Raw genomic sequence first — 15,060 nt, 5'->3', positions numbered from 1 at the left:
AGAGAGAATCGTCGTTATTTTCGACCTAGCGGAGAATTTCATCAGCGATTGGAGGGAATGTGAATTTGGAAATATCATCGGAAATATTGATTTCATGTCGCATAAAGAGTTACCTTTGATATTTTTATGAGGACTTTCTATTGTGGTCCATAAAATTAGCCACATATTTTTACACATTACAACACAACATTTACATTTGCAAAAAAACAGTGAACTAATATTTAAATTCATTTCTATTCATTCCCATGTGGACTAGAAGAGTAAATTACCGAAAATTATTGGGCTCCCCGACGTTCCAGTTTTCAAAGGTAATCGGTCTGCCATTTGCCATCCAGAAGAACGTGCCCTCCTCGGCCTGATCGGTGCCAGATGTCCAGAAGTGCTCATGACCCAATCCAAAGTCCTTGATGTGCTTCTCCAGTCTGTCGTTTTCTTCCTGGGAGGCAATGCTAGCCAAGTGCATACCATGGTAACGACAATACTGAGAGGCTCTGTACCAATTTGCCTAATTACGTAATAAAAAAATGTCATTTTTTACAAGACCAAGTGGCACAATGGGGCGTCACATTGTGCGTTGATGTTCATTCTTCGAGTTTTCAGATTCCTCGCCATTTACTTTTACTGTCAATGGTGAAAATGAATAAAATTATGGTGAATAAAAATGTTAACTCGTGAGGAATGTGTGTGGAAGCGATTTAATGATAATGATGTACAGTATTCCCCGGGTGTTATGGCTTATTTCGCAATGGTCATTTGTCAAACAAGTTTTTTATTTAGCGCTCCCGCAAGGAATGTTTTTTTACTTCAGTTGGGGAGGGGTTAAATGTAGGAGAACAACACTGAATAGAATATATCGGTGTTTTGCAACTTGTTGAATGTTAAATCATCCTGATAATGGATACGTTTAGGGGAAATTCGGCCTTGAGTGATTTTTTACTCGCTGGATATGAAAATTGAATGGGGAATATTGAACATGAGTTTTTTATTTTATGAAGTCGTTCTGCCGTTATGAGGGACTTACATAAAATTCTTATATTCCTCGGAATAAAAATGGAACGGAAAATATTCATGATGTGGTTTAGTGACTTTGAAAGATCGGATATACCAGAGTCAGAGTTAATGGCATTCCCTGAATTTAAAAAGAAAATTGTTCATTTGATTCTAGATTAGTTTACATTAATTTTGTAATCATCGCCCAATGTTTGTGCCTACTTATGCTGTCGAGTCTCTATACAGTGATAAATTCATAAATGAATAAATAAATAAATAGATGAATATGATATTTCCCTTCGTTATTTTTCTTCATGAACTAATGGCTATTAAAAATGTGTATTCATATTAAAAATTGAAACTGCGAATGTACCTTGAAAAAAATACCCAGATAGTATCTCTTCTCCCCGAGTTTCAAGAGGGGCATTGTCCACCTCGAGGGTGCAGTGAGACCCCCAGCATGTTCATCCACGCAATTGGGACAGTCATCTAGAAACAGATACAAAGAAAACATTAAAAAAAGCCGGATAAGAGATGAGAGTGAATCTTAACATTCTGTTTAATTGGAGGAAATAAGAAATTAAGGATTGGCCAATTTCATTCAATTTGTTTGAAAAAAAATTGTGCAATGATCGTTTATAGTTGGCAGCCACTTAAGAACTCATTACAATTATTCTCCAGAGAATAAAGATTCTCCCAAAGGTCACGTGAAGATAGTTTTTACTCTCCTCGCGATCCATTAGATGAATTGAGAATAAAAAATTAATTTCCACTTTAACTCGGCGATTCGGAACAGACGTGTAATTTGCAGTTTAATTATTTATTGTATTCAGCCTATCGGCCAGGCTTTGGAAACGGCTATTTCGCTAATTTAATTTGACCAACTGCTTTTCAAGCGACAAGCTTTAGGAGCACCAGTTTACGACCGACTTTTTTTCTCCCCCTTCTTTTTGCAATGAAAAAGTTTCAGTCACGGTACAACGGACGTGTTGAAAGTACAAACTTACGTTAAAAGCTGTTGCTTTGAGACAATTTTACGGAGGAATATAAGGGAAAAGATTTTGTTTCTATAGGGTTATTCTCGGCATATAGAAAACATTTTAAATTGAATTTTTCTCTTGTCCTCAGTGGCTAATCACGAGGGAGAAAGGAGCAAGTTTTTAATTTGTGTGAAATGGAAATGATTCAATTTTCTTTTTTTTTTTGTGCGCCGAGAAGACTGTTGGGAGGAGAAATTCGTTTAGGACAGCTCGTACCATACAAGAATTAAAAGTGAAAATGAAAAATTATAGAAACTTCATCGACTAATGCGCAGTTTAATAGGAAAAAATTATTTGTCAAGAAAATTCGTGTTATTCAATATTTTTTAGATTAAAGAAAAATTTCTGATAATGGACATGTTGAAAGTAGAAACTTACGGAGAAAGGTAGTGCTTTGAGGGGATTTTCCATGGGGTTATTCTCGCTATACAGGAAACATTTTAAGTTCAACTTCTTAATTCTTAAAAGAAGAAAGAAAAGAGCTTTTGTTTTGCATAAAAAGAGGAGATTGTTTCAAGAATGAATAAAAAATTACTAAATCTAGATTAAACGAATAATCACTAATTATGAAATTTAAAAAGAAACATTCGACTTGCGGTTAAAAGTCAATGGAAAAATCGGGAGCTTAAGACCGAGTGGAACAAAACGGGAGAAGTAGAAAAGGACACTCACGAACATATGATCAGACACACTTATCAATACTTCAACAAATTAAATATAAAATTACATTAACTCCCAGTCCTCGTTCCTATGATCATGGCCTCGATAATTTGCATAAACAATTTAGAATTATCGATAATAATTTTCATAATTCGTTTTGGATTGGAATGCAACGCGACAGGTGAAGCTGTCGGGTAAGAGCCACTTTAATGAGCGCAGGAGGTCGATGTCACGACATCCACTAGATTCTCCTCCGGGGAAGAAATGCATCGTTGAATATATTTGTAAATTCAGTTGAATTTGCATTGAAAGATCAGTCTCTCAAGCGCAATTGGACCAAACCAAATGTAAGAATACCATTACAGAATGGACAATCTACTCGAGATGCAATCTAGAATCTCTATTGAATGCTTTCAAGCTTGTTCGTCTGTAAGACTTCTCATTACATTCGCAAATTCACTTGATCGTCGAATTTAGTTGTTTTATCGGGTCACATGGCGCAGAGGAAATTGGACCTGAAGGAGTGGAGGTAAATTACTGGAAAATTCAAATCATTATTTTGCTTTCAGAGTGACTTTTCTGCTCCTATCCTTCTATTAAATTACAGGGATCACGACGAGGCGAATGCTCTCTATAAAAAAGTGAAAGTGACGATCTACCTAATGAATAAACTAAAATTATGAAATATCTTCCAAAAATCGATTTCGCCGTTAGCTGAATTGTATAGGAATATTTTAAAATGTCCAGTACAATTTGGTTGAAATATTTTGTTTAAATTATGTTCTATCCAAAACTTTACTCTTCTAAAATAGAAATTCAATTTTATGGAGTTTGAATTGAATAAATAAGATGATAAAATAAATAAATAAATCAATTATTCTTGCAGTAAATAAAATTCCAACTATTGTTCCCCTCCATTGGCATCAATTTAATCACCACGTACCAATAAAATGACAGGATCACGAGGCGGGGAATGTCTCTTTATAAAATGTGAACTAGTCACCTACAAGTTACAACGCAGTGAATGCAATGCATACTGATGCGACAATCAAAGCTTAATCCTATCCTTCACACTGTTAGCAGTCGAATCCAGACTCCTTCGCTTTTCATCCCCCGTGTGCTCACAGTGGTGGATATTTTAAGTAGGGAGACGAGGTAATACCGACTGCGTTTCTCTCCGCATTGTGTGGGAGGTGAAACGCTCAGCCGTACGTATAACAACGTGTCGTTGGATTCGTGAACCCGGTTAACATGACGCAGACTGGTCCAGGATAGCCCCGGGCAACAATTTTAAGCCACCCCCTCCCTCCCCACCACTTCTACATCCTCACGAACTTGGACTTCTGTTCGCTCCGTGGATTGAGAAAAGCCTCGAGTGGAATTTGGAATTGAGCCCGCAACGTGTATGCAATCCGTTTGTATCGGTCCGCTATCGATATACTTCCGTTGTTCTGATCTTGATTACACGGCTGCAGTTGATGGCCGAGTGATTTTAAATAATGACCTGGTTGAGAAGGCGTATTAAATATTTACGCGCTGGCAAGTTATTTAATCAAGAAAATTAAAGACGAGGATGGGATAAATTCATGAATTCGTTAATTTTTAACTCAATAATATTAAAATTGAGATTTATTAATTGTTGTCTCAGTAATGATTCAGGAAACAGTAATGGCTTCAAGAGAATAATATTTTTTAATTAAAAAATTGAGGTATGAAAAATCTATACGTATTTTTTTTATTATAATGAGCAACGAATTTACCGTTTTTATCAATTATTATAAACCAAATGTTACATTGCATGAAGAATATTGATATAGACTGGAATATTGACTAGAGTAGTTTATAACGCACCAGAGGTTTGACACATCAATTCACTGAAGTTTTTAAAGTGAACTTTCTTTTTTTTTCAGAGACAGACTCGTCAATTTTAGCAAAAGGACAATTAATATCGTTCGAATCGATAAATTCCAATCATGTTACATTCAACTGAACTCAATAAATCTCAATCAAGCGGGGTTTGTCAGTTTCTATCCTCCCGACTTGGAAAAAAAATGTGAAAACCCATTGCATCGCAATAAAACTGATTCTCCAGCAATTACATCCCTCCAGAATCCTCCAATTCAGTCACTGCACACTTGACAATTTTTCTCGGTTCTTCCACTTTTTTCCAGTACTGTTTTGAATCTGGAATAAACTCCGTACTTGGGGGACACGTTGCCTTTGCTTTTCCCCCATTCCCAGTACTTCGGAAAACCCCAGCCGGTCTCTCTGATGCTACGTAAACACTTTGTCGGCGCACTGCAGGTGGCAAGCAGCATTTGCCATTCTGCTTAGTCGAGTGTATGCTCCTTCTCAAGGTACCAAGACGTCAACTCGCCTACAGGGATTTTTTCCTTAGTTTCTTCCAATTTATGAATTCATGTATTTGCATATATTTCATACTTATAATGTTAATACTCATTAGCACCACTCTTTCGTATTTTATTATTGATAATCCTCATTTTTCAAACGTCATCACTAAATAGGTCTCCGAAATTTGATCGTATGAAGTCAGGTAAAGAATAAATGAAAAAGGGAAAATTTTCTTTAAAATTGTTTATGGTATGTAAAGCACGAGCTGCCAAATAGATTTGGCAAAAAAATGACTGTCTCTTCCTTTACACGATATTCACTATTTTATTGTATTTATTAATAAATAAATCATGACCCTCCCTGTAGCGAATGTACATGTCCAGTTTGAAGACGTCAAAACGATAATTTCACAGATAAAATTCCACCCTAGGACCGATACGACCGCATTCAATTGTTATTTAATTGGCTCAGGAGGTTCTCATCTCGGCAGTTGGCCTCTCGACTCTCACAGAAAAGAAAATTTTCAGGTGGAAGCCCTCCCTCAAGTGGCACTGTGGCCCAGGGGACCGCATCGATCACGCTCCCTACCCCCGGCAGCATTGTGCTCGTTATCCAGGTTCGCGCAACAAATCTCCGGAACATTGGCTACAGACGGAAAATCCAAACGTTACAAGCCCCGAACGCAACACATGTGGCAGGAGGGGGCAACAACAACAGTGACACGAAAATATATTGTTTCGTTTGTAGTACCATCCACATTGGTTGTACATGTAAATACCTTGTAGACAACCGTGTCGTACACAATTAAAGTTAAAGTCAACATTCGGTAATTTGTATGAGTCGTTAAGTGCCATTCACTATCACGAGAACGGAAATACGTTGTGTACAAGATGGAGATAGAGTGCTCTCATTTTACCGAGTGCCAAGTGCCGGCGAGGGTTCCGGCTCCTCGGTAAAGAATATGAGGTGAGAGTCCGGACGGTGCACTTGAAGAAATTACGCAGTTTAATTAAACGCAATTTTATTTTAAAATTTTCTATTTATTTCAATGATTTTTCTGCGAATCCGGGGATTTTTTAATATCAATTTTTTATTGGTTTCATTCATTTTGAAGGGACTGCAGTTGTAGGAATTTTTTAATTTACTGTAATATTTGTTTATATTAATTGGAAAAGCGTAAGAAATTATTTTGATGGTTTTTTGTTTATTTAAGAATGAAGAGGTTCCGTTGAAGATGAACTAGTCCGGCAATGACTTTCATTTAAGCATGAAAAAAAAAAATCTTGATGACATGTCATTGTTCAACGATAAACAAATACTGACTTCGATTCAGCCATTTTTCATTACTCATTACTCACAATGACTTTCTTCGTACACGAAATTCACCGGAGACATTTTATCGTCGCGGAGAAATTTATTTTCTTTTTATGAGTGAAAATCATTTCAAGGTGATTTGTGCTCATTTCAAATTCATTATGATGAGACGATTTTTATTAGTTCGTTTTTAACATGAAATAGTTTTCTTGTTTGACGTGAGTAAAAAGTGAGAGCTTTTTTATTTGTATAGATAGAAATCGATGAATTTCACTGGGTTGTGGTTTACGGAGCCCGTCAATTTGAATGCGACAAGCGAAATTCACGGATTTTATGGATATTAACTTTCATTCCTTGAAGAGTGAAGAAATTTCATGATTATTCTTTTTTAATTAATGAGAATAGATCCATATTCCAATAGTTTTTTATTCACCCGCGTGATGATCGATTGAAATAAAATTTTTACGGGTTTTTTGAGTGCGCTTTGATTGAAGCTATTAAAAACACAAAAATGTAATGAAAATGGAACAGGATTTTCTCCCAAATCATCACCAGGAATCCTCAATAAATTTTAATAATTAATCGCTGAAATTTATCGCGAAAATTGCAAAAAAAAAATGCGAAAAAAAAACCACTGAGTGATGAAAAAAATGAGTGGCTTTTTCCATTGAAGCTACAAAAGAAAGTCTTGGATCTGGTTAACTGAGTAGGCGAATGAAGACGTGAGTGGCCGGGTTTTGAGAGTTTCGCGACGTGCAACGACAAAGGAACTCATCGCATCCCCTCCCAATGACTCGGTAGAAAGAGCTTAATTGATCCGTCATCGGATATCGACGTGAAAAGATGAGTAATTAAAATGTCTTCGTATTCTCGTTGGAAAAGAAATTCTAATGAGTACGTAGTGAATGTGGTCTATTTCACCTGGAGAAAGTCTAGTGGGGCATTGGGGTCACGAGAAAACGATCCGGAATGTTCAAAATTACTTCATTTAAAGCAGTGATTGTTTCATCCTGTGACGAAATCATCACAAAGTGAGAAAGTGTCGGGGGAAAAATTTTCAAAAATTAAAATTAAAATCCAGGCGTTAATTTTTAACTGCAAAAATCGACGGCGAAATGTCTGTTAATTGCATTGGCATATAATCGTGCTAAAAATTTACGGAGTCCTTCAGAGTACGCGAATGCCTTTCTATTGCGAATTGAAAGGTCCTGGCGAATGATAGACTGGAGAGAATCTCTGGTCGGAGAGCTGTGAAATAATATAGATGGAGATTTATAACAATGCAAACAACCGCACACATGAGTGGCCACGTGTCCTGTGTTGTTAAATTGCCACTGATCGTAGAATATTGCAGCAACACAGCTATTCCAGCAGCGAATACATTAAAGCGCTTTTCAATCTTTAATCACTACTTAAAGTTAGTTATGATTCAGTGACATTGGGGTTTACGGGGGAGAATAAATTGTTGAGCCCTCGTTGCAAGTGCAATGATTCATGCTAAACAGGGGAAATTATGGCAACAGAACGTGCTTCGTGCGATGGTTTCTGCAGAAAATTCACCTCGATTGCAAATTTAATATTTTAATTATATGAAAGATTAATTCATCGAGGGAAAATATCCGGATGAAGGAATCCGTAATTACAGATATACTTTCACTATTTCTTCGCCATGAGGGAAATGTTTTTGTTTTAGTTCTGTTGTCAAATGTCAGAGCTTTCATCTGGATTTTACAATTATTTTATCATTCAATTTGTTACAAAATAGTTTTCAAATGTCGAGAAAATTGGAAAGTCCATTTTTCGGGAATTATAATTTAAAAACTTCTGAACGTTGTTACATGCGATTTTATAAACAATCTAAACGTATTAAAGCCATTTAAATTTATGCAGATTTATTCAAATTGATTCTAGCATATGTCTGCAAAAATAAGGTTTCCGAATATTTTAATAATGGAAATTATTTAGGAACAACAAAACATTAAATCTTGATAACACCTAATTGTCACAATTTTTCTTCACTAGATTATTTTATTAACTATGCGCTGGGAAATTCAAAAAATTAAATTCCACAATTTTTATAGTAAATGACAACATACCATTGAGACGACCCGGTATCGATACAGTTGATAGCACCAATTCCATAACAATGAGAAAACATATTCCTGTTCTCATCTTCAATGTTGAAAAATTTTGACAAATCGGTGGAAACTTGCGGTTATGGATCACTTTTGATTGCTATCACTTGTGACGAATGGACATTCCCGTGGAGCATTCTTAACTGATCATCCGGTATTTGGGTGAGGGAGGATTTGAGGAAGAGCGAAATAAATGAGATACACACGCGTCCACCTTGAGACAAGGTGGTGGGTTCCACGTACACAACCTTCTATGGTAAAGGCGACGTTCGACTGAGTACCGGCTGGCCACTTCATTCGCTTTTCAATCGAGTATTTCGTACTGGACGACCTTCAAACACCAGTTGCCCCATGATCCCACGACACCGATGCAGGATGGACCGTAATATTTCCCCTCAATTCCATTGTTTCGGATATTGAGGTGTTTCGCGAATTTTTTTTCTGATAATTTAGAAAGAAAATTCCGAAAAAAAATTAATTCGGTCAATGAAATATTTTCCTGCCAAAATTTAAAGCGAGTGTTCAAATGGGATATTTGGTCATTTGCCTGTTGAGAAAAATATTGTTGGAAAAGTTTTGGTTTTTCTTTTGGGAGATTTGTTGGGACAGGGGAAAAATTTCACCGGGAAATTTCTTCGAATGAAATCTGCACTGCGACTATTGAAATTGAAGGTTTTTATGGAGCATAAGGAAAGGATTTCATGCCAATCGTTAGTCCTTGTATTAATATATAATAAACAGGTTTCGGATATTTTATAAATGGTTATTAGTTGATAACTGGATTATCCTGGAATTTCGAGTTCAAAATTTTATTGGCAAGGGACTTCAGGGATTTTTCTTACAAATGTTCAAACATTTTAGGAGATTGTGGGCAGTTGAAAAAAATCTGTTTACATACCCGGATAAATTCTTTTTGCATATTTGGAATGAAACCTTAAAATTGAGGATTTTTTATGGCCTGAAAAATAATGAAAGGATTTTATGCAAATTCCGAATTCTTGTATTGATATATAAGAAACGGGTTTTGGGTGGTTTATAAACGGTTGTTGGCTGTCAGAAGTGCAGCGTTTCAAGAGAATTTTTATTGCAATTTCGAGTTGAAAATCCAGTTGAGACGCTTCATAATTTTCCAATAGAGAATATAAAACATTTCCAGGACATATGTGTTGTAAAACCCAAACTCTACTATCAATTTGCGATGTTGTGGTTGTCAACATTTCAAAATTGCACATCAGTAGCCAAAAGGGCCGGATTTTTCGTAAATCTACGTTCTCAATTTCGTTTTCAATATTTAAAAATATATTGTGATGAGTACGCACATGTTTATTTACCTTGAATTTTTCACTTCATTAAAATACTCGAGAATCTAATATTTTCTATAAAAACTAACGAAAGAATGTTATGCAAATGCCGAATTCTTGTATCAAACCATGAAAAACAGGTTCTGGGTGTTTCAAAATGCAGGCGAGCCGATAAAACCGCATCATTTTTTTTCATCGAAATAAACTATTCCCCCTCCACCCACCATTCCGCTGTCCCACACCCGCGAGTTTCAAGTTGAATAAGAAAATATTTTTAAGTTCTGCAACAGTGAATGAGATAAAAGTGTAAAACATGAAGTGGAAGAAATCATATTGTCACAATGCGATAAATCCACTCGACTTTCGACACATGAGGCAGGTATATTCACTACAGAGTACTAGTTTCCATGGAGAGACGTTATAAAAGAAAAAAATATATCTCACTGCTCTCTTCTCGAATTTATTCGCTCCGATGCACTCCGATTGGAATGAAAATTCTCGCGGCATAAAAACGAGATGACATGGTTCACGAGAATCCATATTTATGCATTAAATTAATTATACACATCCCGGATTCCGAGATGACGGTGTTGGAAAAATGGGAGGATTCTGAGTTACAGAATGCACCCGTTGACATTTGATATTTCTATGTGAACACGTGCGCTTGAGATTTATGGATTGGTAACTTGTTTGTGTTATAACATCGGATAAATTTTCATCGACGTATTTGTTGATCCGTCATTTCAACAGTCATATAGTTAACTCGAAGAGAATGCATGGAATTAATCACATTGTTGAATATATTGGAAGCTACGGTGGAAAAATATTAATTTTATTGAGCTGTTTTTCCTAGAAATGAGTATTTTTTATTTGGAAGTATTATTTACGTGACATTCAAGACAATTATTCATTTTCATAATAATTTCTGGAGTTCAGTCAATTTATTTGTGATTGTAATGCCTCATTTAGTGGAATTACAGACCCCAAGTGATAGGTTAATTATATGTGGGTAGTAATAATGATGTAGTCCACTTGTATTTTTCTTCTCCATGACAACGCAGTATACCACATTTTCACTCGGTGTCTGGATTGTGGTACCTCTAGATTGATCTAGGTCAGCTGACCTGTATATAAACCGAATTCCACGGGCGATTGGGTAGGACTCGAGATTAATTGATTAATCCTCATGTCGAAATAACGGAAATTATGTTTTCGGTGTGTGTCTATCATTACTGGAGAAATGATGCAGTCGAATCAATTATTATTTTTTTTATTACATATTTTTCATTCATTTCAGACATTTAGAAACTCCTCGATGTAATTTAATGGAAGTGTTTTAATTTTGTTAAATGGATAATTAACTAATTTAACCAATAATTAAAGGATATTAAAATGACAATTTGGATCAATTTAAGTTGAACAATATTTTCTCAACCGGTAACGGATTGAGATAATTTTATATTTTTAACTTATCTTGAGCCACTGAATTGAGATGATGTAAGAGGACATGAGACTAAATATTGGAGTGTTAAAATTGAGGGTCTATTCAGGTAGAAAAATTGCTTGATTTTTTTTCTCGCCGCAAAATTAAACACGTCTGAATGACGAAATAATGGATATCAAGGTTCAGATACTTGTTTTCAATTTTTATTTCGAATCTCTGGTTCTAAAAACCTCTGAATTCTAATGGTGTAACATCGTAAGTGGTTATCCATTGAAATTGATGATTTATTCACGTGGCCAATTAATTTTGTGGAGTATAAAAGTATTTTGTACACTCCTTTTATGACAGTGAAGAAATCACTGAAAAAACTTTTGAATTGAATGTTTATTAATTATTATAAAACATAATTATTTCACAATTTTCAACAATGGGACACGAATGAAAATTCAGACGTTTATCTTGACATGTTAAAGACACATTTCACGAAAAATAATGATCCAGGTACGTGAACCTCTTCAAATGAAATGCTCTCTCGCAACATCCTGAATTATCATTTACGAAATGTAGCCCCTGAGCTCCCAAAATGAGTGATGAACCATCAAGAAGCACGGAATAGGGTATAATTTGGAGGTAACGAGGACGTCTTCGTCAGTGGATTCCTCATTTGAATTTACGAAATTCCTCTCGAGGTGATACGAAAGTCACCAACCTATTCCGTGTGTCCAAATGATGGACGTAATCGCGAGACGACGAACCTTGAACTTTTTATAGCTTCTACAGCCAGACTTACCAATTTCTAGCCCGAGGTTGATAAAACACAACAAGTTTTGATATATCGCTAAATCGAGACTGGGCAATCTCCGAGGCAAGTGAAAAAAAAAAATATCAGGGACAAAAGGAGGATCGCGAAGTCGATGCAAGATGAACGAGCTCCTGTGAAATTGAAGAGACGATCTTGACGTCAATAGATTTATGAGCTGTCCGAATGTTTTCATCGAAAAACTTTTTTAAAGCTGTCGGTTAAAATTACAGCGTGTGCAGCGCATTTTCGAGAAGGGGGGAGATTATAATTAACTGTGAATAGAAGCAAAATGATAATGCGCTATCAATAATAGATGTTCATTAAATTTTAATTGGATTGCTCTGTTAGGGGATGTAATAGGGTATTTAATCCATAAAGCTCGTAATAGAACTTCTATTCGCATGAGAAACCGTTTTTGAAACATAAATGAAGATTAATGGGATTAAAATGAAAAATTGAAATTGGAATCATTGTAATTATGGATTCGAGATCACTGGATTACTCATCACTGCATTCAAGTAAATTTATCAGCTCATAAATTTTTCGTAATAATACTTATAAAATTGTTATTCTCGGGAGAAAAAATACTGGGCCCTCTCTCGTTCACCAGTAAAGTACAGTCCGGCGGGGGGGGGGGGGGTCAAGCCCCCTTCGAGTTCAATGAACAACCTGAATGGGGGTGAGGCCCCTCTGCAGTTGATAATCGATGTTAATCAGACATGCAGCACCCAATGTCATAAAAATATATGTACACACGGTATCAAACCTCATATACCGCACTTCACTCGTGACATGGGGAATATAAACTATAATGTATGAATAAAAACGATTATCAATTGATTTTAACGTTCCCTCCACAAACAGCATCCACATCACAGAATTTATATCACATAATACCTTCCGAAAGCGTTGCATATAAAGTTAACTATCTAATTGCATCAAACATAAAGCTGCTGCTATACACGTGCATGTGCATGTGTGTGTGTGTGTGTGTGTGTATGGTGTTGGAGCCCTCAGGGCAATAGCTAAACATGCGTACCGATGAAAATTCCACATAGACGGAAGTCTCCCCCACACGATGATACACGTTGTAATCGTGAAAATGTTTATTCGCTTCGTTAAACTGTTTCACTCGCTTGTTTTACAACAGGGGATTTTTCAATTTTTCCCCGAATATTTCGGTTCGCGTATTTAATGCAAATGTTAGCACCTGTAAAAAACCACAAAATATGGGGAGGTCCCTAGCGCTATTTATGCAGTGAATAAGAGCACTATTTGTGTTTGGTTCATTTTTTATTTTTAAGACGGAGGAGTAATGGGGTGTTTAAGTGGTCTATCGTGAAACGCTTCCATCGAAGAATAATAAATACGTCGGGAGCCATTTGAGTTTAATATTCATGCATACGCTCGAGCTTATCAATTCCATGCAGTTTCCTTCCAATTAATAACTGAAATCTCACGAATGGAGAATCAGCGATGCTCAGAAAACTATTCAGGCCTTCGCTATTGTCTCTTGGGATATTAATACAGTTTGAACGAGTCAAGTTCTAACGTTTTAGTGACTGAATTCATCATTTAGATCGAGGGAAATTGGTATTGATGTGGATTAATTACCACCTGATGTGTGAAGTTATGGAGAATCTTTGGGATTTTTTAAAGAAAATTTGGTTAAAGTTTTTTTTATCTGCTTTTTTCTCAGAAATCTTCACTTATCAATTATGAATAATATTATAGCAGATAATTGTTCCAATTATTTGATTGCCAACATTTTTTTGAAGGAAAATAACCCGTTAAAAATCATATTCAATTAACGAATCCATTCATTGTAATTCATCCCCTGCAATATGCGACAAATGAATAAAGAAACGATTTTCATAATTGAGAGACAATCAAGGAATGAATTTCAACAAACATAATAATTAAAATGAATACCTCTGTCGAGTGCCCTTTGTAATTGTCGATTTAATTAATTGGTTGTGTAATAATTGAATAAACTCAGGAATTTGAATTTCATATTTGAAACCGAATGCCATCACTTTTCAAAGATTTATAATGCACTCGCAATTACAACTTTATAAACCAGATTTTTTAAAATCAATCATTCAATCACTTTGTAATTACCACTCATTAATTTTTTAAATCCAATTTTGAGGCGTTAATTCTCAAATTATGATGAATACGAGTTTCATTATTAAAACTCGATTATTATCGCATGATCCCCATCTCTAATAAATCCATTAACTCACAACGAAACATCAAAAATTACCGGAACCCAATTAAAATCAATATCCCCTTTCCAAAATCATTAACCATCAACCAGAATAATTTGCCGAATTCACCGGAGAATTACGACTCATTACCCAGCCCTCGGAAATTGTCACCGAAATTAATTCGTCCGGCAAATGATTGAGAAAACTCGGTAGAACCGCGTGTCCCCGGACGATGTACATACCGGACAGTATCATATTAAAATAACACGAGATTTTGCGAATGGCAAAAGAGATGGGGGTGGCAGGGTGAGGTGGTGGAGGGGGTGGGTCTGCGGAGGTCGAGGGCAGTAACAATTAATCCACGTCCCGCATGATAACGGGCCGACTAATTTTAATTGTCCCGTCAGGATAATATCGGAATTAATTACTTCTCATCCCCTCCCACCCTCAGGATTCTCCGGAATGAAGAGGACGAGGGGGATGGATATGTTGGGTGGGACATGTGCGCCAGCGCGGGGGTTAATTTACTTCGCAAAGTGCATGATAGCGAATGACTCGTTGGTATTTGAGGTTTCTCACGTGATACAGCATCCTCGTGCATAACGAGAGCTCAGGAAGTGGAGATATTGGCAAGCCAGTGGCAGACGTCAGGTCAAATTGTCGTCTCTCCAGGCCTTCCAAGGGCTCGACAACAGTCACGTTGGTGCACTGAGCATGATGCATATATCCCCTTCTACAACAGTTCTGTATTTGTACAAGAAGTGTAATTAAGTCCAGGGCACTAGTCTCAATAGTTTGCAGAAGGTGGGGTT

The 15,060-nt window shown here is 36.2% G+C and overlaps 1 protein-coding gene across 1 annotated transcript in view; it reads right to left on the bottom strand.

Annotated features, from left to right (window-relative positions):
- The window catches only part of LOC135162568 (low affinity immunoglobulin epsilon Fc receptor-like), a 40,031-nt gene that overhangs the window by 2,143 nt on the left and 22,828 nt on the right, over window positions 1-15,060 (bottom strand). The window contains exons 4-5 of the mRNA XM_064121194.1: window positions 1,364-1,479; window positions 270-505 (exon numbers count right to left, since the gene is read on the bottom strand). Coding sequence (XP_063977264.1) covers window positions 270-505; window positions 1,364-1,479 — 352 coding nt within the window. The remainder of the gene's footprint in view (window positions 1-269; window positions 506-1,363; window positions 1,480-15,060) is intronic.

The sequence above is a fragment of the Diachasmimorpha longicaudata genome, chromosome 1, assembly GCF_034640455.1.
Source record: "Diachasmimorpha longicaudata isolate KC_UGA_2023 chromosome 1, iyDiaLong2, whole genome shotgun sequence".
Lineage (NCBI taxonomy): Eukaryota > Metazoa > Arthropoda > Insecta > Hymenoptera > Braconidae > Diachasmimorpha > Diachasmimorpha longicaudata.
Note: the sequence above shows the minus strand (reverse complement) of the source record. Positions and strands in the feature narration are given on the sequence as shown.